Source organism: Chiloscyllium punctatum, chromosome 9 (genome assembly GCF_047496795.1).
Source record: "Chiloscyllium punctatum isolate Juve2018m chromosome 9, sChiPun1.3, whole genome shotgun sequence".
Taxonomy (NCBI): Eukaryota; Metazoa; Chordata; class Chondrichthyes; order Orectolobiformes; family Hemiscylliidae; genus Chiloscyllium; species Chiloscyllium punctatum.
In genome coordinates this window covers 20,561,311-20,582,789 of record NC_092747.1, presented here as the reverse complement: position 1 = coordinate 20,582,789, position 21,479 = coordinate 20,561,311, and the positions used below count along the sequence as shown (strand labels likewise).

The 21,479-nt window shown below is 42.3% G+C and overlaps 1 protein-coding gene across 1 annotated transcript in view; it reads left to right on the top strand.

Annotated features, from left to right (window-relative positions):
• The window catches only part of gabrg3 (gamma-aminobutyric acid type A receptor subunit gamma3), a 657,746-nt gene that overhangs the window by 241,486 nt on the left and 394,781 nt on the right, over positions 1-21,479 (top strand). The window contains exon 5 of the mRNA XM_072576994.1: positions 3,903-3,985. Within this exon, the coding sequence (XP_072433095.1) occupies positions 3,903-3,985 (83 nt within the window). The remainder of the gene's footprint in view (positions 1-3,902; positions 3,986-21,479) is intronic.

Sequence of the window (21,479 nt, the reverse complement as noted above, 5' to 3'; positions counted from 1 at the left end):
AACCTCACATTTATCCACATTATATTGCATTTGCCAAGTATTTGAAACAGATTTCACCTCCATTCTGTTTTTACTAACAAATATTAATCCCAAAATATGGGTTTTAATTTTAAGGCTAAATATTCATTGATTCGCTAAAACCTAGCTAAAAGCTTAAAATATTTACTTACTCCACTTATCAACACTTTGAAATTAGCAACACAGGCATTAATTACATCAGCTGGAATTTGCACCACTGTGTGAAAAATTGTTGTTTCATCCATACTGTTACATTACTCTTTTTGATGTCAAACTGTGATTTCTCTCTCTCTCTCTCTCCCCCCACCAAGAATCCAGACAAAGTGTAATTTTTCTTCCCAAGTGGAAAAAAAGCTATCAACATTTTCTAGAGGGTGGCACAGTGGTTAGCACTGCTGCCTCACAGCGCCAGAGACCTGGGTTCAATTCCCGCCTCAGGCGACTGACTGTGTGGAGTTTGCACGTTCTCCCTGTGTCTACGTGGGTTTCCTCTCGGTGCTCCGGTTTCCTCCCACAGTCCAAAGATGTGCAGGTCAGGTGAATTGGCCATGCTAAATTGCCCGTAGTGTTAGGTAAGGGGTAAATGTAGGGGTATGGGTGGGTTGCGCTTCGGCGGGTTGGTGTGGACTTGTTGGCTGAAGGGCCTGTTTCCATACTGTAATGTAATCTAATCAAAAAAAAAGCTTATGATGTCCCCTTTGAGACTGGTCAAACCTAGAGACAGCAAATTTAATTTGAAAACTATTATTATTTAATTAGTTAAATCTCTCTTTTCCTCTTTATTGTCTGCTCATCCTCAACTTTCCTCCCCCAGTCATATTAAGTGCAACATTAAGTTGGTGTTTAATTGTAATCCAGTGATAACATTAAATTTGGATTTACTGATATCCCTATATATAGTGGAGCAGGACAGGTGCACTAGTAATGCTGTTACCACTCGGCCACACATTCCAATGTTAAAGTCTCTGCCTCACCCAGAGGTGTGTCATAACAAGTCTAAACAGTTTGATGAAAGGGGTTTGTTTTGATTTGTTAATACACCAAAATACAGTGAAAAGTTTTGTTTTACATGCAGTACAGGCAGTTCATAACATACAAAGACATAAAGATTGTAAGGGTGATTGAACAGAGCAAGGAATACAAAGTTATGGCTGCATAGAAGGTGTCCAGAAAGCAAGAACAACATTAGATGTGAAATTAGAGAGGTCCATTCAGCAGTCTAATAACAGCAGGTAAGAAGCTGTTCTTGAACATGCTGGTCCGTGTATTTAAGCTTCTGTATCTTCTGCTCAATGGAAGAGATTATAAATGAGATGGGAGGCATCTTTGATGAGGTTGGCTGCCTTTGCAAGGCAACGGGAAATATAATTGGAGTCAATAGATGAAAGGTTGGCTTGCATGAGGGTCTGGGCTTTATTCACAACTTCCTATTGTTTCTTATGGGTCTGGGCAGAGCAGTTGCCAAACCAAGCAGTGATGCATCCAGATAGAATGCTTTCTGTGGTACATCCATAAAGTTGGTGAGAGTCCTCATGGACGTGCAGAATGTCCTAAGTTTGCTGTGGAAGAGGAGACATTGTTGTGCCTTCTTGACTGACGCATCTACTTGGGTAGTCCAGGACAAATTGTTGGTGATGGTCACTCCTCGGAACTTGACACTCTTGAACATCTCCACCTCAGCTTCATTGATGTAGATTGGTGTGTGTTCTCCTCCTCCTGCTCCTTTCTGTTTGAGCAGGTTTATACTTGGTTTGGAGGTGTATAACATGGAATCAGTGTCTCTGTAAATAAAAGCTTATGAAAGTATAAAGGTTTGGCTCCAGTCTTGCCTAATGATTAGAGTTTTAACATCCCTCATAGTACAGCCCAGCCGTGTGCTGCAGAAGCTTGAAATAAACTGTTTTGACTGAAATACAGTGAGATACATTGTGCTATTTCATGTGCGTTACCCAAAAGGATTTGCTGCTTTGGTTCAATCAAAAAGAAACTATTTACAAAGACAGATTGATTGATGCCATCTTTAGATCAGGGAAGGTTGAAGGAAGCTACAATGCAAGCTTTCAAAAGAATGAATTGTTACTTGATATTTTTTCAAGTATAATTGGCCAGCACTTGATGGAATACCACTTGACATCTCCTGGTCATTCTTTGGCTCGTATAAAACAATTTTTCAATGAAAATATTAAAAAGGGATATACCAGGCATGTAGTTTTCCATATAACTAGGAAAACTGGAGTGTATTAATATTTCAGACTGGCATTTGGCAGTAGTGAACGATTCAGATTCTATTATCTCAGATCAAATTAAACCTACTCTATAACCTTCTGCAATGAAATATATAACATTCTCAGGGGATTTGGCAGGATAGAAACTGAGACGATGTTTCCTCTCATGGGGTCTTGAGAACCAAGGGTCAAAATTTAAATAGAGGAAGTCTCTCATTCAACACGAAGATGAGGAATTTCTTCTCCCAAGGGACAATTAGTCTTTGGAATGTTCTTCTATGGAGATCTGAGGAGGTTGTGTCATTGGATATGTTCAGAGCTGAGTTAAGTAGATTTTTGATTTGCCATGGGAGTCTAGGCTTAGCCAGAAATTGGAAATAAGACCACATTCAAAAAGCAATGATGTTGTTCAAAAGAGGACCAAATGGCCCATCCTGCTGCTTTGTCTTCTTATTAGATGAAGACAATGCCATCCTCTCCATCTGGCTGCTGAAGTAAAAGGACAGTAGTAACATGGAGATAACGTTGTCTGAGGATCAGGAAGCAGACTGATAGTTTATGGCTATTTTACACATTGGTGGGTGGTTTGTAATGGCGTTCCTGAAGGGTCATACAGGATCCTTTGCTTTTCCTGATGTAAATGATCTAGATCTTGAAGTGCAGGAGACGACTTCAAAAGTTGAGATGGCACAAAAATTGAGGATATTGGAACTGGTGGCTGAGGATGTAGTAAATGGTGTTAAACTCCAAAAGGACATAAACAGATTTGTGGAGTGGGAAGATGAAGTTCAAAGGGCAGAACTGTGTGGTGATGGAGAGCCAATATTAATAGAAAGGATAATATTCTAAAGGATAGGCAGGATCAGACAGACCTGGGTATAAGTCATTAAAAGTGGCAGGAAAAGTCAAGAGAGAGCTGTTAATAAAGTGCACAGTTTTCTAGGCTTCATTATAGTACTCTTGTGCTGTATAGTCCTATTACTTATATAAGACACTAGTTAGACCCCAGCTGGAGGGATGTGTATTGCTGTAGTTGGACAGTTCTGCACTGGAGGGGAAAACGCTGTGAAGAGATTCGGTAAAAGGTTTCAAAATCAGGATGGCGTTGGATTGTATTAAATGGGAGGAACCTTTTCTTACTTGTAAAATGGATCAATAACTGGGGAGGTGGGAGGGCAGTTTGAACATGTTTTGCAAGAGAAGTGAACATGAGGTGAGAAAAAAAAAGCCTTTTCACACAATGAACAGTTAGGGGCTGGAATGCACTTCTTGGAAGTAGTGGAGGGAAGCAGGCAACTGAAGCAGTCAGTAGTGTGTCTGATGATTATTGAAATAGAAACAATGTGCAAGGCAGGAGATTGGCCTATAGGTGAACCCAATTAATGAGTGCAGATTAAATGAATCAGTTGACCACTGCTGTGGTCTTCTTTCATTTGTGAGAAGTTACTTCTTATGCTAAAATAAATATGACTAGATTCTGTGTGGCAGTTTGGGAATTTCTTTATTTTTATTTATGGCCAGTTCCTCGATGCCTCAACTGGAAAATTGTGAGCAATACATCATAGATATTAGCACTTCCATTTCTTATTCTTTAGTAAAGCTGTAACAGTGCCAGACTGTAGCATAAAGTGATTATTAATAAACACTTGTTTTCCGCAGGCTGACAATAATCGCAGAGTGTCAACTGCAGCTCCAGAACTTTCCAATGGATGAACATTCTTGTCCACTCATCTTCTCCAGCTGTAAGTACTGCCTCACTCAAACATCTAATAGAAATCTAATTACCTTTCAAGCAATTGCTTGTTGGGCAGTATGGTTGCTCACTTTTGAGAAAGCTGGAATAGTGTTAATGCTTCATCACACTGTATCCCAGAGCGATTCCAATTAACAGCTTAATGTATAATACATGTTGACTGGTATCTCCTTCATTTTTTCTCGTTCTTTAGCCAGTGATACATGTGAAACTTTGACAATGTTGAACTAAAATAATCTCACCCTTTGTAACATGCCACTCATGCAGTAGCATCTTTCTGTTTCACTCTGACAAGGCTGTCAGAGATTGGCTCGTCATGTCAGTTATTTAACTGGGCTCGATACTTAAGGGCCTTAAACGCACTGCTAACCTTTTTGAATGGAGCACCCACCTTCAATATGCAGAATGTGAGTAGGTGTGTGTGTGAGATCTGTGCTCATAATTGCTATTGTGAACAGCAAAAATGTGTTTCAAACCCTGCTGGGGATAGCAAGTGAAAAAAAAATTTGCTTAAGATACTGCTACACACAACAGCCAAAACAAAATTTAACAATCTACCCCTGCACCATTGCAGCACCCTCAGAATGGAAGTCTTTTGAGCAGTAAAGATTACAAATCAGAAGAAAGAAGGTATGGGTGGGGTGAGGTGGGGTTTGGGAGGGGACATTATGAACAAAACTGAAGAATTTAAACAATGTTTGAACAACATTCTGTAAAAACAACAGATAAAATGTGGCTTACCATTTTGAAAAACATCCTGATATAGCGTCATAGAGCCATACAGCGTGGAAACAGACCTTTCGATCCAACAAGTCCGTGCCGAACATAATCTCAAACTAAACAAGTCCCATCTGCCTGCTCCTGGCACAAATCCTTCCAAACCTTTCATATTCACGTTCTTATCCAAATATCTTATAAATGTTGTAATTGTACTCACATCCATCGCTTCATCAGGAAACTTATTCTCTGCAGTTCAAGCAATCTAATAGAGATGGCCTTGCTCCTTTTTCACATTACCAATGCTTATCAAAAGTATTTAATTGGTCGCACAGCACTTTGAGGTGTCCAGGAAAAGTGCTGGGGGTGGGGGGTGAATGCAAATCATTCATTCACTGATAAATTGCAAATAAAGCAAATTGCTGCAGATGCCGGAAATCTGAAACAAACAGAATGCTGGAGAAACTCAGACGGTCTGGCAGCATCTGTGGAAAGAGAAACTGAGTTAATGTTTTGAGTCGGGTATGACTCTTCTGCAGAACAGCACATCAAGCAGATTAATTCCGAAGCACTGCAAAAATGAAATGATTCAAGTCGAGAGTTGTTTTGGAACAATATCGTAAATTCATCTCTGAATTATGAATGTCTCCGATATGAGCCACAGCTTAATAAACAGCATTAATAATACATTAAAAGACCAACAAGGAAATGTTAAGGATGTGACTTGAATTGGCAATTGTCCTAAGAAATGCAGCCTACGGATTTCCCAGGGTCTTGAAGCAAGTTGATGTTGTCAGAACAGGAGTTTTCGCAACACCTTATTTAGCTCAAAGTTGGCTGGTTTGGCTGAGGGTGTCTTCCCTAAGGGATCTTCTGAAGTTCTAACTTCAATAAGTGTGAAATCTAATGCACCATCTGTCTTACGCATTGTTTTATAATTGGATTGGACAGTGTAACAATTCAGATGGCTGTGTTGTGTTGTAAAAGCTTTCATAATGACTTTAAACATCCTCAGGAGTTCAATGGACATTGTAGCCTGACTTTGGATGGGGACCATATTTTTAAAAATATGCCATCTAAAAAGTTCTTAGCGTGTGAATGAACCCTGGACTTTTGCAGACCGTTGCTTAACCAATTCATCTGAAACCCCTTTCTCTGCTTTTACTGAAGGGTATCATTGGCTAATGTCATGAAGGAATGATTTCAGATAGAGAAAAGAAAACAGTGCTCCTCACTGACTGTCACGAGCTGTAATTTTTAGACTCAGGATTTTTTTTAAAATCAAAGTTAAACACAAATGTGTTCCACTCTATGTCCCCTGATTCGTTAGTCCTTGGGGTTACTCGAGTAGGTGAAATATTAAAGGTTACAGCGTAGAAGGAAACCATTTGGCCCATCCTAATTGTGTAGGCTCTCTGTCACAATTAAGCTCACTCCACTCTCCTTTTCCCTGCATCCTGCAATTTTATTTCTGCTCAGATTCTTATCCAATTATGTCAATGAAATGTCACAACTCTGGCATTTTTTCCACCATGTTTCATCGTGCCATCTGTCCGGTTTTGCAAATGGCAAAAGGTTGCAAACACAGATGGATGGAACTAGTACTTAGAAGGAAAGATAATTGGGAGCTGGTGTTTCTATGAATAAGTGACATCCATTAAGCTTCTCCCTAGTGTTACAATTGGATCGTCCACATGCTGTGGGAACTGATAATGTTGGATAGTTGTTTGAAATAGATTTTTTTGTTGGGGTTTGAAAAATCCCCAATAAAATCTGAGAAAGTTTAGATAATGGTTCATAGATAAGAGTGCCGGTGATGAGTGTCTGAGGGATACACGCCATTCAGAACTGAGATGAGGAAACAGTTCTTCACTTAAAAGGATGGCCAAATTTTGGAATTTGCCACCACAGAAGGGGCTAGAGGCCAGGTCTGAGGTTAATCAAGAAAGAGATTGATAATTTTCTTACATATTAAGTGTATTGATAGGTATAGGTGAGAAAGCAAGAATTTGGCATTGAAATAGAGGATCAACCATGATCATATTGAATGGTAGAGCAGGTTTGAAGGGCTGAATGGCCTACTCCTGCTCCTCATTCCTATCATATAACAGCATTCCAGTTTCAATCCTCAGTCTGTCCTGACATGGCTAATTTTGTTTTTGGGAGATTGAAAATCCCCAAACAAATGTTAGCTGTCTTTACAGATGGCTCAATATTCTATAACATTACTTCTCTTACTGGATTTGTGTTTTTCTTTTAAACTTTTTGCCTGTCTCAGGAGAGTAACATGACTTTGAAGGGGAGGCTGTCTTAAAGTCCTCCAATCATCAGGACGTGGGGTGAACACTGCCCCAGAATCGCTGATTACTCCATGCTTGATTTTTTTTCCACTCATATTTAGAAATGTCCATCTCTGACTTCACCATGGAAATAACAATCAGGTTTCCAGAATCAGAGACCCATGCAGAAAATCAGGTGTTCTCACAAAGAATCATGTTTGACTTTGGTACTCCTGTAATCTACGAACTTAGTAGCTTATTATTTAGACTAGAAGTGGGGACATTCGCTGATAGTGTTCAGTACTATTCACAACTCTGCAGATATTAAAACAGTCTATATCTGCATTAAGTAAGACCTTGTTAATATTCACACTTGGGCTGATAAGTGCCATGTAATATTTGTGGAACTAAAATGCCAGACAATACCCATCTCCTACAAAGAAATTAACAAGTCAACACTATTAGCAAACCTGAATCCTCCAGCATCAACACGGTAGGACTTGCCAGTGACTAACAACTGAACTGGACCAGCAATGAAAATTCTCTGGCTACAGGAGAAGGGAATTGTTCAATAGGTAACTAACGTCCCTATCCATAATCTACAAGGCCACAAAGTCAGGAATAGATTTTGTTTTTTTCCCTCTTTATTCTTTCCTTGGATTTGTTACTAGCAAGGCCAGCTTTTGTCACCCAACCCTAATTGCCTATGTTAAGTCATATCAGAGGGTAGTTAACAATCAACTACATTGCTGTAGGTCTGGAGTTACATAAAGGCCACATCAGGTAAAGATTGGAGATTTCCTTCTGTAAAGGGCTTTAGTAAAAGGATTTTATGACCATCAAGGCTAGTTTCATGCTCAATATTACTGAGTTGGCTTTAAAATTCCAGATTATAAATGGCATGGTAGCTCAGTGGTTACAGCGCCAGGGACCTGGGTTCGATCCTAGCCTTGGGTGACTGTGCAAACTCCCCACAGACAGACAGATATTCTCCGTGTTTGCGTGGGTACCCTCTGGGTGTTCTGGTTTCCTCCCACAATCCAAAGATGTACAGGTTAGGTGAATTGGCCATGCTAAAATTGTCCAAGAGTGCTCAGGGATGTGTAGGTTAGGGGTAAATGTAGAGTAATGGGGAATAGGTTTGCATGGGATACTCTTCAGAGGGATGGCGTGGATTTGTAAGACTGAAGGGCTTGTTTTCACACTGTAGGAATACCGTGATCTATTAATTCACTGAATTTCACAATTTGAACCGAAGCCATTCACCTGTAACCATTCCAGTGATATTACCATTGTGTTACCAACTTCCCACTTGCCTGCTTGAGTGCAGCTCCAATAATAGTCACTTTCATCAGCACCATTCAAGCCCACAGTCTCTCCCACCTCAGGATGATGGTAATGAATACCCCACTTGCAAGTTCCCCTTCTTGCCCTCAACATCCTGACTGAGGAAAATAGGAGTGTTTCTTCACAGTCATTCAATGAAACTTCTGGAACTCCTTTTCCTAACAGCACCCTGGGTGTACCGACATCAGTGGGTCAAGAAGTTGGCTCACTATCACATTCTCAATGGCGGTTAAGAACAGGAATCAGATGCTGGTCTCACCAGTAATATTCATATTTCGTCAGTGAATACGCAACTGACAAATGGTCACCTTGGTAAGATAATGACTGTTGAATTACCTCAGAATGAATTGTTAACTTTAAAAAAAAACCTGAAGGCAAAAACGAGGCCTGAAGTTTTGCTCCCAAGTCAGGTGATTTCCTGGTTCCACAAGCCTGACCAGGGAAAGTGTGTACTGGAACTTTGGAAGTCAGGTTTTATGGAATTTTGTGGCAGTTAGCACCAGAGATAGTGTAGAGGCTGTTGGATGTGGAGATGGCTGGAGGGAAGGTGAATCATGATGCACAAACACTTTGCCAAAACAATGATTAAAACAAAGCCAAAAGCAGCTATTAATCCATCTTGCCTGGAGACAAAACATTCCCTAGAGTTACTTGATTTAGCCTATGACTGTGAAGCACCCAGTTTCCATGTACTTCCAAGAGAAGTTAGCATTAGAGTGTAGCATTAGAGCTTCTTATTGTTCAATGTTGGAGCATATCATGTTGGAAACAGTTCAAATGGTTGAAACTATGAACATTTATTAAACAATAAGGAAAAGCAAAGAAAGAAAAAATACAAGCAACAGAAGTTGTATTCACTTCTTGAGGAAACAGGGAGTGCTTGTCTTTAAAGTTTCTATCCTTCTAATTATCCTGCTCCCAGCATGACCACGTTCCAATTCGTTCCCAGTTTGAATGGCTCCTCACCTTTATCCCAATATGCGTTCATGCCCCATCTATGTCAACCCAAGCCCAGATAACTCCAGCCGGTTGTCAACAGATGGCAGGAAGTAACAAATGTTGATTTTATTTTGTACTTCGGGCAGGCTTTGTTTTCAAATATTTAAAGAGCAGGGGCTTTAAATGCTTTCACACCTCCCTTTGACAGTTGTGTTGCTTCCATTTCTGTTGATAGCTCTCTTGAGAGTTCCAATGAGCTCTACAGTTTTAGTGTATTTATAAACTTCATACACTATTCATGTCCGCTCTTATCAACTCGAAGGGGCACCTTGCCTTCCCAAAGCTGTCTGAGGAACTTATCTGAATGGGCACTGTATTTCTCCAAATAATTCCAGAAGTTTTAGACCTTCTTCTGTTTCGTATGAAACACAGAAAACATGCGCTGAACATCCCAGTAGTGAAAATCATATCAGTCTAAGGTAGAAAGTCCCAGTACCTCTAGACACTATGGATTTGCCGATTAGAAGACTCCACCATTTCCCCTACCGCTCCCATGAAAATGCCATGTCCAACGTGGTACTTAATCACAACGCCCTCACCTGTGGCATGGTAATCCTCAGGTTAAACCACCAACAGTTGTCTCTCTCCAATGACAGCAGCCCTGTGGTCTGGTAGGACAATGGGGTTTTACCTTTATAGAATCACTACAGAAGGGATAGAGGCCATATGACCCATCAAATCTGCACCTACCCTCCAAAAGGAATCCCATCCAGACACAGGCCCTTACCCTATCCTTGTAGTGCCAAATTTACAATGGCTAACCCACCCAGCCTGCACATCTCTGGACACTACAGGGCAATTTAGCATGGCCATTCCACCTAACCTGCACATCTTTGGACTGTAGGAGGAAACCAGAGCACCCAGAGGGAACCCATGCATACATGGGGAGAATATACAAACTCTACACAGACAGACACCCGAGGGTCAAAGCAAACCCATGTCTCTGGCGCTGACAGGCAGAAGTGCTAACCACTGAGCCATGATGCCACCCATCTTTTCTCAATTCAGACTAAATACTCATTAATTTAGAGGCTTGACCTTTTAAAACAAAGATCTTGACTTGGCATTGATTGAATAGTGTCTGAAATGCACATTGTTACTGTTAGATGGGGGATTATGCTTGATAGTAGAGGGTTTATCTTCTACCTCACGTTGAAAGTATCTGCTGACACCAGATGCCCCTGTTAACTGTCTATACACATGCGTGCAGAGCTACACATGCTGCCACAGGACTATATCCAAAAGGACACCGCACTCCTTCAAAGAGTTGAAGAAATTTTGGATCCTCTTCTATCTGGTAAGAAGCACATAAAACGTGCCCTGGACATCCCACTAGTGAGGATCATCTCAGTCTGAGGTAACTGAACATTTCCAGCTACCTCTCGGAACTGTGGATTTGCAGATTAGAAGGCTCCACCATTTCCTCTATCACCCTCAATGAAAATGCTCGGTTCAGGGTGGGACTTTGATTCAGGCCTTCATTTTTATAATGGTGGACGGGCTCTCCATTTCAGTTTGTCCCCTCGCATGAGGAAGTAGTGACGTTTGTGTTCAGCCACCAATTGTCTCGATTGAATCAGTGCAGCCGGTGCGTGTGGGGAGATTAGCACTGATTCAGTGGAAAAAGTGGATTTGCAATGGAATAGTTTGTCTCACTGAAGTGTGTCTTGGCACTGAAAAGGTTGGGAACCACTGTTCTGTCTCAATGTCATATTGCCCTTATGATGCTATTGTTCGTTACCATGGATTTGGAAATGTTTGAAGTTTTTTTTTCTGAATTAGCAAAACATGAATGCATTGAAAACATTCAAGAAAGTAACTTGCAAATAAAGATTCATTTAGCAGCGTTCTCCCTCCTTGTTGCTCGATCCCTCAGTCCCTAAGGGCTGCCCTTTTCTCCTGTTGTAAAAATACACCTTAATACAGCAGCATTGTACTTCTGGAGGAGAGTTGTAACTTCATGTTGTATGTATAGCACAACTGGGATAAGTAAAGCATAAAAGGAACATTGTGTCTCTTGCATGCTTTGCTGATGACAAAAATAAAATTCAGGGAGCTACGGAAACTAAGAACTGGCATGTATAATAAAGCTGGGTTCTATCACTGAGAAAATCTGCACAAACTAATATACAGGGTAGAAGCTCCATTATGTCTTACTCATCCGATTTCGCACTCTGCCTTTTATGAATCCTGCTGTTTTACCAATGTTCCTGTCAGTCACCGACCTCCATTTCCTCTTCAAGGTGTTGTTACCTTCCAAATCCATAACACCATCTTTAACTTACTCTAATCAGATCTTCACTCTTGCCACAGTATTGAAACAGCTCTTAACAAAAATCATAAATGATACCTTATGTGACTGTGGCAAATGTAAAACTTTCCCTTGTCATCCTTCTTGACTGTCTTCAGCCTAGGGGATGATTGAACACATCATTCTCCATTATTGGCACACCATGGTCATTCAGCTGACTAGCACTGCACCCACCTGGTATCATTCTTACCTATTAGAGAAACACTGCGGTGATCTCTCTTCCTGCTCCAGTGTTGTTAACTCTGGTGTCCCCCAAGTACCAGTCTTTGGATCCTCTTATCACCTGGCTATCTGACATATTCAGAAGGCACAGCATTAATTTTTAGTTGTACACTGAAGACATCAAATTCTACCTCATCACTTCCCTCAAATCCTCCCTATTCTCTCAGACCCACAACCCTCCAAAATGTCTGCACACATTTAATTTCAGCATTTGACATTTAAGTGGCCATGCCTTCAGTTGCTGAGGCCCCAAGCTCTCCCTACACTTCTCTGCCTCTCTATCTCACTTTTCTCCCTTGAGACATTCATTAAATTCTTGAACCAAGCATTTGACCATGTGGCTGAACATCTCCAATGTGGCTTACAGTCATGTAGGGTTTTAAAAGTCTCCTCTGAAGCACTTTTTGTTACATTGAAGTTACGGTTGCATGTTTTATATTGCAGATCCATGCGGAGATGGCAGTTGTGTTTATCTGTATACATAAGCTCTCCTTTGTCCAACTTGTTCGTTATCTCCTGAAGGAATTCTAACAGATTTGTTAGGCATGACCTCCACTTGACAAAGCCATGCTGACTTAGCCCTATTTTACCATACACTTCCAAGTACTCTGCAATCTCATCCTTAATTACGGACTCTAAAATCTTACCAACAACTGAGGTCAGGCTAACTGGCCTATAGCTTCCAGTCTTCTGCCACCCTCTCTTCTTAAACAAGGTGTTACATTAACTCCTTTCCATTTCTTTGGCACCATCCCTGACCCCAGTAATTCCTGAAAAATGACTGCTAACGCTTATACAATCTCCTCAGCTATCTCCTTCAGAACTCCGGTGTAGTCCATCTGTTCCGGGTGAGTTATCCATCTTCAGACCTTTCAGCTTCCCCAGCAACCTCTCCCTAGTGATGGCCACAACAGTCACCTCTGCCCCGGACTCTCATGAAGTTTCTGTTATGCTGCTGGAGTCTTCCAATATGAAAACTGTTGTGAAGTATCTGTTCACTTCCTCCATCTTTTCTTGGTTTCCCATTAACATTTTCAAGCCTCATTTTCCAGCAGTCCATTGTCCATTCTCACCTCTCTCTTATCTTTTAGATACTGAAAAAAACCCTCTTGCAATCTTCTTTCATGCTACTTTACTCTCATCTTTCACCATCTCCCCACTTATTGTTTTTGTTTAAGTTATCCTTTGCAGTTCTTCAGAACAGAGGAGGTTCAGTGAAGGTTTAATTGAGGTGTAACAAAGTGCTTCAAGTGAGTAGGCAAGACCTATTTCTCCAAGCAGAGAGGTCTCTAACCCATTGATTTTAGTTAATTGCTCAAAGGATTAGAGGGTTACACAGAAACGCAGAATAGGAAAAGGAGTAGGCCATTCAATCCTTTGAGCCTGTTCTGCCATTCAGTAGGATCATGGCTGATTATTCAATTCAGTGTCCTGCCCTCCCCCGCCTCCAATTCTTCCTATTTGCTTTAATATTTTTAGCCCAAAGAACCGTACCTGTTTTCTTGAAACCATGAAGCTTCAATTTCTTTCTGTGGCAGAGAGTTCCACAGAAGAAATTTATCCTTATCTCAGCCCTGAATGGTTGAGGGGCTAGTACGTGCATTCAGAGTGTGGTCGCAGTCTGGAACGGTGCCTGAAAATATCGTCAAGGCAAAACTCTACATTGCATTGAAAACAAAATTCACTTTGATATCCCAGGGCACCAACAGAACTACGGACCAAGAGCCATAAAGAGGGGTCAACATTGAGTCCAATGAAGCATCGGCAGACGCGAGACTTTAATTCTGCTTTATTCCCACAGATGCTGCCAGACCTGCTGAGTCTCTCCAGCAAAACAAAATTGTTCAGATCTCCAGCATCTGCAGTTCTTTGTTTTAGGAAGTGGAATTGGGCTGGATTTGTTGGCAAGCACAAACTCAACAGGCCAAATAGTCTCCTTTTGTGCAATGAATCTAGCATTGTTTCACCTATGGGTCAATTAGTTCTTGACCAGCCCTAGTAATCCAAAACAACTGCAATATATAATATGAACAAACTATTGGAGAAACTCAGGAATGTTGTGCTGGAAAAGCACAGCAGGTCAGGCAGCATCCGAGGAGCAGGAGAATCGACGCTTTGGGCATAAGCCTTTCATCAGGATGAAGGGCTTAAGCCCGAAACGTCGATTCTGCTGCTCCTCGGATGCTGCCTGACCTGCTGTGCTTTTCCAGCACCACACTCTCGACTCTGATCCCCAGCATCTGCAGTCCTCACTTTCTCCGTTGGAGAAACTCATCAAGTCTGCGAGCATTTATGGAAAGAAATGGGAGAGCAGTTTGATGTGACTGTTTTCAGAATTCTGTTACCTGTTGTACAGAAGTGTATGTCATTAATATAACCTTGCAATAACACATCATTCAATTGCTTTCATTTAATTCAAAGACTTCCAATGCACATCTAACCCTTCTAGCTGAAATTTGAACATCGATAGAGTGGTCACATTCGGGTAGCTTTCTTCTTAGTTTATGCTGTGATCACCGGAGTCACTCGCTAGGCCAACCTTTATAGGCGGAGGTAGGCACTGCAGATGCTGGAGATTAGAGTCAAGATTAGAGTGGTGCTGGAAAAGCACAACAGGTCAGGCAGCATCCAAGGAGCAAGAAAATCAGAATTCCTGATGAAGGGCTTTTGCCCGAAACATCGATTCTCCTGCTCCTCGGATGCTGCCAGACCTGCTGTACTTTTCCAGCACCACTCTAATCTAGGCCAACTTTTATAGCCTATCCTTAAGTGTCTTTGGAAAATGAGGATGAGATAGGGATGCGGTCATGTACTGCATCTCTGTGAAATTTATATTTCTTGGGAGAATGACAAGTAAAGTCACACAAGCAAGTCATGGTATCAGAGAAATAGGGCAAAGGGCGTTCTACCAGCAAACAGCAAGGACACTGGCTCAATGATAAGACAGTCTGGTAAAATCCAGAAATAAGATCATGCGGATGCCAGCAACCTGAAACAGAAATTGCTGGAGAATGCCAAGTTCTAACTCAGTGGGTGGATTTGAAATATGAACTCGGTTTTCTCTCCACTGAAACTACCAAGCCTGTTGAGTTTCTCCCAGAAATTTCTAATTTCATCCCAGTGAAATCCAGGCTGGTTGATCACCCTACACAGATCTGTCAGTTTTCCAAATGTCCTCCCTGTGCCAGAATGACAGGGCAAGCTGGTGAATCTTCATCAAAAGCTACCTTAAAAGGAAACAAAATTTGCGTGGAAAATATCAAGCTTAATAGGCCAAATAGATCTCTTATTCGTACTATGTTGTCTCATGCCAGCAGAACAACTTGCTAATCACTGCAGGTTTAGTGAGTGCTAATTACAATCAATCACTGGAAAATAACACATTCTGTTCAGTAACTGCACAATGAATTTCACTCATCTGAAATTAACATTCTTTCCATTTAGCAGACTCAACTCACTCAGTCTCATTACAGATTACTTGACACTTGCCTCTGATTTGCCTCTTTCTCCAATTGACGAGTTAATGCTGCAAAAGATGTTACCCATGACTGTTATATTTTGTACCAATAAACAAAATCCAGCTGAGAGATATTAGTCAAATTAACTGCTTAATAGTCAAATTAAATCCAATTAACTTACACGAGCACAAAGCTTCTGATAGCTAAGGATTTTGGCTAACATCCCTCACCTGGAATCTATTTATTTTTACAAATACAGCAATTGCTGAGAAAGCTACCTTTGTGGTATTGACAGTTCTTGGAATAAAGACAATTCAATGTCAAATTAGCTGAGAGATGCCAAAAAAAATTGAATTCGACTTTTCTCTTTCTACCCAGAGGAGCACAGCAATGCATTCAGATATTCTCTCAATTCATTAAGCTGTTTTGTTCTTACAGCAGAATGCGTGCAGGGTGAACAAAACAAGGCCAATGTATTTGGAATTTTACACTGCATCATTATTTTGTAATACGTTCTGGGTCAGTTGAATACATTGAGGGACTTTAGAGAGAGAGAGAGACAGAGAGAGAGAGAGAGTTAATTGAAACAAAAAAAAAATGAGGAGACTGGCCAGGATTCTCCAATGGCCAGAGAGCCATGATTCCACCATTGATGCAAGTTGTACATGGGGATCCCACACAATCCCATGATAGCAGACTCTAAAGGAATTGCATTGTGGATGCTGGTGGCTAATTCCTCAATTAACTGTAACTGTAACTGTCCAAAAGCTTCCATTTAAATCCTTCTCCCACTCAGTCTGATCTACTCTAAACACTGTATCACTTACCTGATTTCCTTGCCACCTTGCACACTGGCAGCATTTCCACTTGTTACCCCATCCCCTTCCCACTTGGTATCCTACCCATCTGGTGCTGTACTTACCTGCTGCTCTACCCCCTACTCCTGTGGCATCTGACATCCTGACCCATGACCCAGCTAGTACCCTGGGTCAGGCAGGATCTGAGGAGCAGGAAAATCGACATTTCATCAGGAGGGCTCCTGCCCGAAACGTCGATTCTCCTGTTCCTCGGATGCTGTCTGACCTGCAGTACTTTTCCAGCATCACTCTGATCTAGGCCAACTTTTATGGCCTATCCTTAACTGTCTTTGGAAAATGAGGGTGAGATGGGGATGCAGTCATGTACTTCATCCCTGAAATTTATATTTCTTGGGAGAATGACAAGTCAACTCTAATCTCCAGCATCTGCAGTCATAGAACATAGAACATAGAACATAGAACAATACAGCACAGAACAGGCCCTTCGGCCCACGATGTTGTGCCGAACTTCTAACCTAGATTAAGCACCCATCCATGTACCTATTCAAATGCCGCTTAAAGGTCGCCAATGATTCTGACTCTACCACTCCCACGGGCAGCGCATTCCATGCCCCCACCACTCTCTGGGTAAAGAACCCACCCCTGACATCTCCCCTATACCTTCCACCCTTCACCTTAAATTTATGTCCCCTTGTAACACTCTGTTGTACCCGGGGGAAAAGTTTATGACTGTCTACTCTATCTATTCCTCTGATCATCTTATAAACCTCTTTCAAGTCACCCCTCATCCTTCGCCGTTTCAACGAGAAAAGGCCGAGAACTGTCAGCCTATCCTCGTACGACCTACTCTCCATTCCAGGCAACATCCTGGTAAATCTTCTCTGCACCCTCTCCAAAGCTTCCACATCTTTCCTAAAGTGAGGCGACCAGAACTGCACACAGTACTCCAACTGTGGCCTAACCAAAGTCCTGTACAGCTGCAACATCACTTCACGACTCTTGAATTCAATCCCTCTGCTAATGAACGATAATACTCCATAGGCCTTCTTACAAACTCTATCCACCTGAGTGGCAACCTTCAAAGATCTATGTACATAGACCCCAAGATCCCTCTGTTCCTCCACCTGACTAAGAACCCTACCATTAACCCTGTATTCTGCATTCTTATTTGTTCTTCCAAAATGGACAACCTCACACTTGGCAGGGTTGAACCCCATCTGCCACTCCTCAGCCCAGCTCTGCATCATATCTAAGTCCCTCTGCAGCCGACAACAGCCCTCCTCACTGTCCACAACTCCACCTATCTTCGTATCATCTGCAAATTTACTGACCCACCCTTCGACTCCCTCATCTAAGTCATTAATAAAAATTACAAACAGCAGAGGACCCAGAATTGATCCCTGCGGAACTCCACTTGTAACTGGGCTCCAGGCTGAATATTTACCATCTACCACCACTCTCTGCCTTCGACCGGTTAGCCAGTTTTCTATCCAATTGGCCAAATTTCCCTCTATCCCATGCCTCCTGACTTTCCGCATAAGCCTACTATGGGGAACCTTATCAAATGCCTTACTAAAATCCATGTACACTACATCCACTACTCTACCCTCATCCATATGCTTGGTCACCTCCTCGAAGAATTCAATAAGACTTGTAAGGCAAGACCTACCCTTCACAAATCCGTGCTGGCTGTCCCTAATCAAGCAGTGTCTTTCCAGATACTCGTGAATCCTATCCCTCAGTACCCTTTCCATTACTTTGCCTACCACAGAAGTAAGACTAACTGGCCTGTAATTCCCGGGGTTATCCCTATTCCCTTTTTTGAACAGGGGCACAACATTCGCTACTCTCAGTCCCCTGGTACCACCCCCGTTGCCAGTGAAGACGAGAAGATCATTGCCAACGGTACTGCAATTTCCCCTCTTGCTTCCCACATAATCCTAGGATATATCCCGTCAGGCCCGGGGGACTTGTCTATCCTCAAGTTGTTCAAAATGTCCAACACATCTTCCTTCCTAACAGGTATCTCTTCTAGCTTATCAGTCCGTTTCACACTCTCCTCTTCAACAATACGGTCCCTCTCGTTCGTAAATACTGAAGAGAAGTACTTGTTCAAGACCTCTCCTATCTCTTCCGACTCAATACACAGTCTCCCACTACTGTCCTTGATCGGACCTACCCTCGTTCTCGTCATTCTCAGGTTTCTCACATACGCATAGAATGCCTTGGGGTTATCCTTGATCCTATCTGCCAAGGATTTTTCATGCCCTCTCTTAGCTCTCCTAATCCCTTTCTTCAGGTCCCTTCTGGCTATCCTGTATCCCTCCACTGCTCTGTCTGAACCCTGTTTCCTCAACCTTATGTAAGCCTCCTTCTTCCTCTTTACCAGACATTCAACCTCCCTCGTCAACCAAGGCTCCCTCACACGACCATTTCTTTCTTGCCTGATCGGTACATACATATCAAGGACACGTCGTATCTGCTCCTTGAAAAAGTTCCACATTTCCACTACATCCTTCCCTGACAGCCTATGCTCCCAACGTATGCTCCTCAAATCCCATCTTACAGCATCGTAATTTCCCTTCCCCCAATTGTAAAATCTCACTTCTGCCCAGCTAGTGCCCTCCTCACCTGGCAGTTTATGTTCTATCGAAGATTCTGCACTCAGTCCCCCTTTCATCACCACTGGAACCACTCTTCATTTTTCTCACATCGTGTTCAACCTCTCTACCCTGGCCGCTGGACCCTCACTTTGCAAGTAACACCCTTCCCCCCCACCCACCCCTCCACGGTCAGACACAATCCCCTCTCCCACCACTGGTACCAGACTTGACAACCCCCTTGACCCCACAACCCCATCCTTTGCCACTGCTTAACCCGATTTCTCCCACCCGCCCACCCGAAACACTGCATCACTTACCAGTCCCCCTTTGCACCATGTTTCCTGGCACACTGCATTCCAGCACATTACCCCCTACCCATCTGGCACCCAATTCACCTGGCACCCTACTTACCTGGTAGCCTGTGCCCCTACACATCCGGCATCCTAACATTCTACTTACGTTACAGACCTACTGTCTGACCACAACTGTGTGGACTATTAACTGACAGAATATGGCAGCTGACTGCAGTGAAAAGGAAGTGTGATTTGTCTTCCTCATCCCGTTCTGCGGTGTGAGCAAGCTGAGGTACGGCTCTGCTTTTCTAAGGCAGTTCTGATTGGATTTTTTTCTCAGAAATACAGAGATCCCTCCTTTCACAATAATGTTTGCACATTCTCCCCGTGTCTGCGTGGGTTTCCTCCGGGTGCTCCGGTTTTCTCCCACAGTCCAAAGATGTGCAGGTCAGGTAAATTAGCCACGCTAAATTTCCCGTAGTGTTAGGTAAGGGATAAATGTAGGGGTATGGGTGGGTTGGGCTTTGGCGGGTCGGTGTGGACTTGTTGGGCCGAAGGGCCTGTTTCCACTCTGTAATGTAATCTAATCTAAAGATGGGACAGAGCAACAATCTGCGACTGACTGCTACTCCTCAGAAAATCCAGCCATTAACTTGGAGAGGCAGTGGCTTGATGGTGTTATCACCACATTGTTAATCCAGAGACCCAGGTAATTTTCTGGGGACCTGGGTTCGAATCCTGCAGATGGTGGAATTTGAGTATAATAAAAATCTGGAATTGCAATTCTAATCATGACCATTTTGATTGTCAGAAATAAAGCCCATCTAGTTCACTAATGTCCTTGAGGAAAGGAAACTGCCATCTTGGTGTGGCCTACATGTGATTCCAGACCGACAGCAATGTGATTAATTCTTAACCGTTCCGTGGGCAATTAGGGATGGATAGTAAGTGTTGGCCTAGCCAGCGGTGCACTCATCCCATGAATGAGTAAAGAAAATGTCTGAGTGTGGTTACAGCACAGCAGTCCTGAAGAAGGGTTACACCCGAAACATCGACTTCTTCACCTCCTGATGCTGCCTGGCTTGCTGTGTTCTTCCAGCCTCCTGCCTGTCTACTTTAGATTCCAGCATCTGCAGTTTTTTTTTGTCTCTCATCAACAACACAGCAGGAGACTGTTTATTTCAACTACCTCTGTTGGCTCTGAGGTGGGACAATCCAATTAATCTCACTGCTCCCACTTTCTTCCACAATCTGTTTCTCCTTCACGAATTTGTCCATTTTATTGAATCTGCGTCCACCATCTTTTGAGATGGAACATTCCAGAACAGACTGACTCGTTGAGTAAACTATCTTTCCTCGTGGAGGCAGTGGTCCTTTTTCCAACCACTTTAAGTCTGTGATGTCAGGTTAATGGCCTTTTCTGCTCGTAGAAACATTCTTTTGTTATTCTTTTCCTGGAGGTGAATATCACTGATAGGACCAAACTTTTTTGCCCCTCTCTCGTCTCCCTTGAGACGGTGATGGTGAACCACTGCAGCCCAACTGAGGAGAGGAAGTGCATGGGTGGAGAGGGTTGTGTGGGGTGGATAGCATCCTGTTAGGAAAGGGATTCCAGGATTTTGATGCAGAGATAGTGAAGGAGATGTGACGTGCTACCAAATCAAGAAGGTGTGTGGCCTGGTGAGGAACTGGCTGCTCCCAAGCATCTGCTGCCTTTGTCCATTGGTCGGAGGTTCAGAAGGTACTACACAAAGAGACTTGGTGAGTTGTTGCTTTACAACTTTTCAACCCTGCACTAAGCCCCAGCAGCAATCTAAATCCATTAAAGATTCCCGTTATTGTTGCTCCCTTCAGACAGTTGCTGTAAGATTAATTTTTAAACAATATTCCCAGTCCAACTCTCCATTCCCCACTGCCACATAATTAGTTTAAAAATCGTATGCATTGATTTAAAAAAAAATTATTTTGCCTGCTCCCATCCATTGCATAATTAAGTTAACAATGACAGTTCTTTTAATTAATTAATTAATTAATCACCATGCAAAGATTTATTCTTTTATGTAATTTATATATTTTGGGCATCACAGATTTTCCCTGCAATTTATTTAATGAATGCTAGTTGCTGCCTATAGAATAGATAACCTCATTACTACCATCAATGGCAACTGCTTTTACCCAAAGAATATATTTTTCGTTAAATCTCAATCCACTAAATGGCAACTATGTTTTGTGAAGTTTTGGTTGCTATGACTCCATTCATCTGATTGGCCATCAACAATGAGATAGGGAACGGACTCTTTATGTTCATCTCTGGATGTTCAGTGTTGTCTGGCTCAAAATGGCAAAGACATGTCTGCACACCCCTGAGACAATCAGATTATTTTACCATTGTATGGGGGCAGAGCAACAATTAATTGATTTATTTCTCAGGACAAC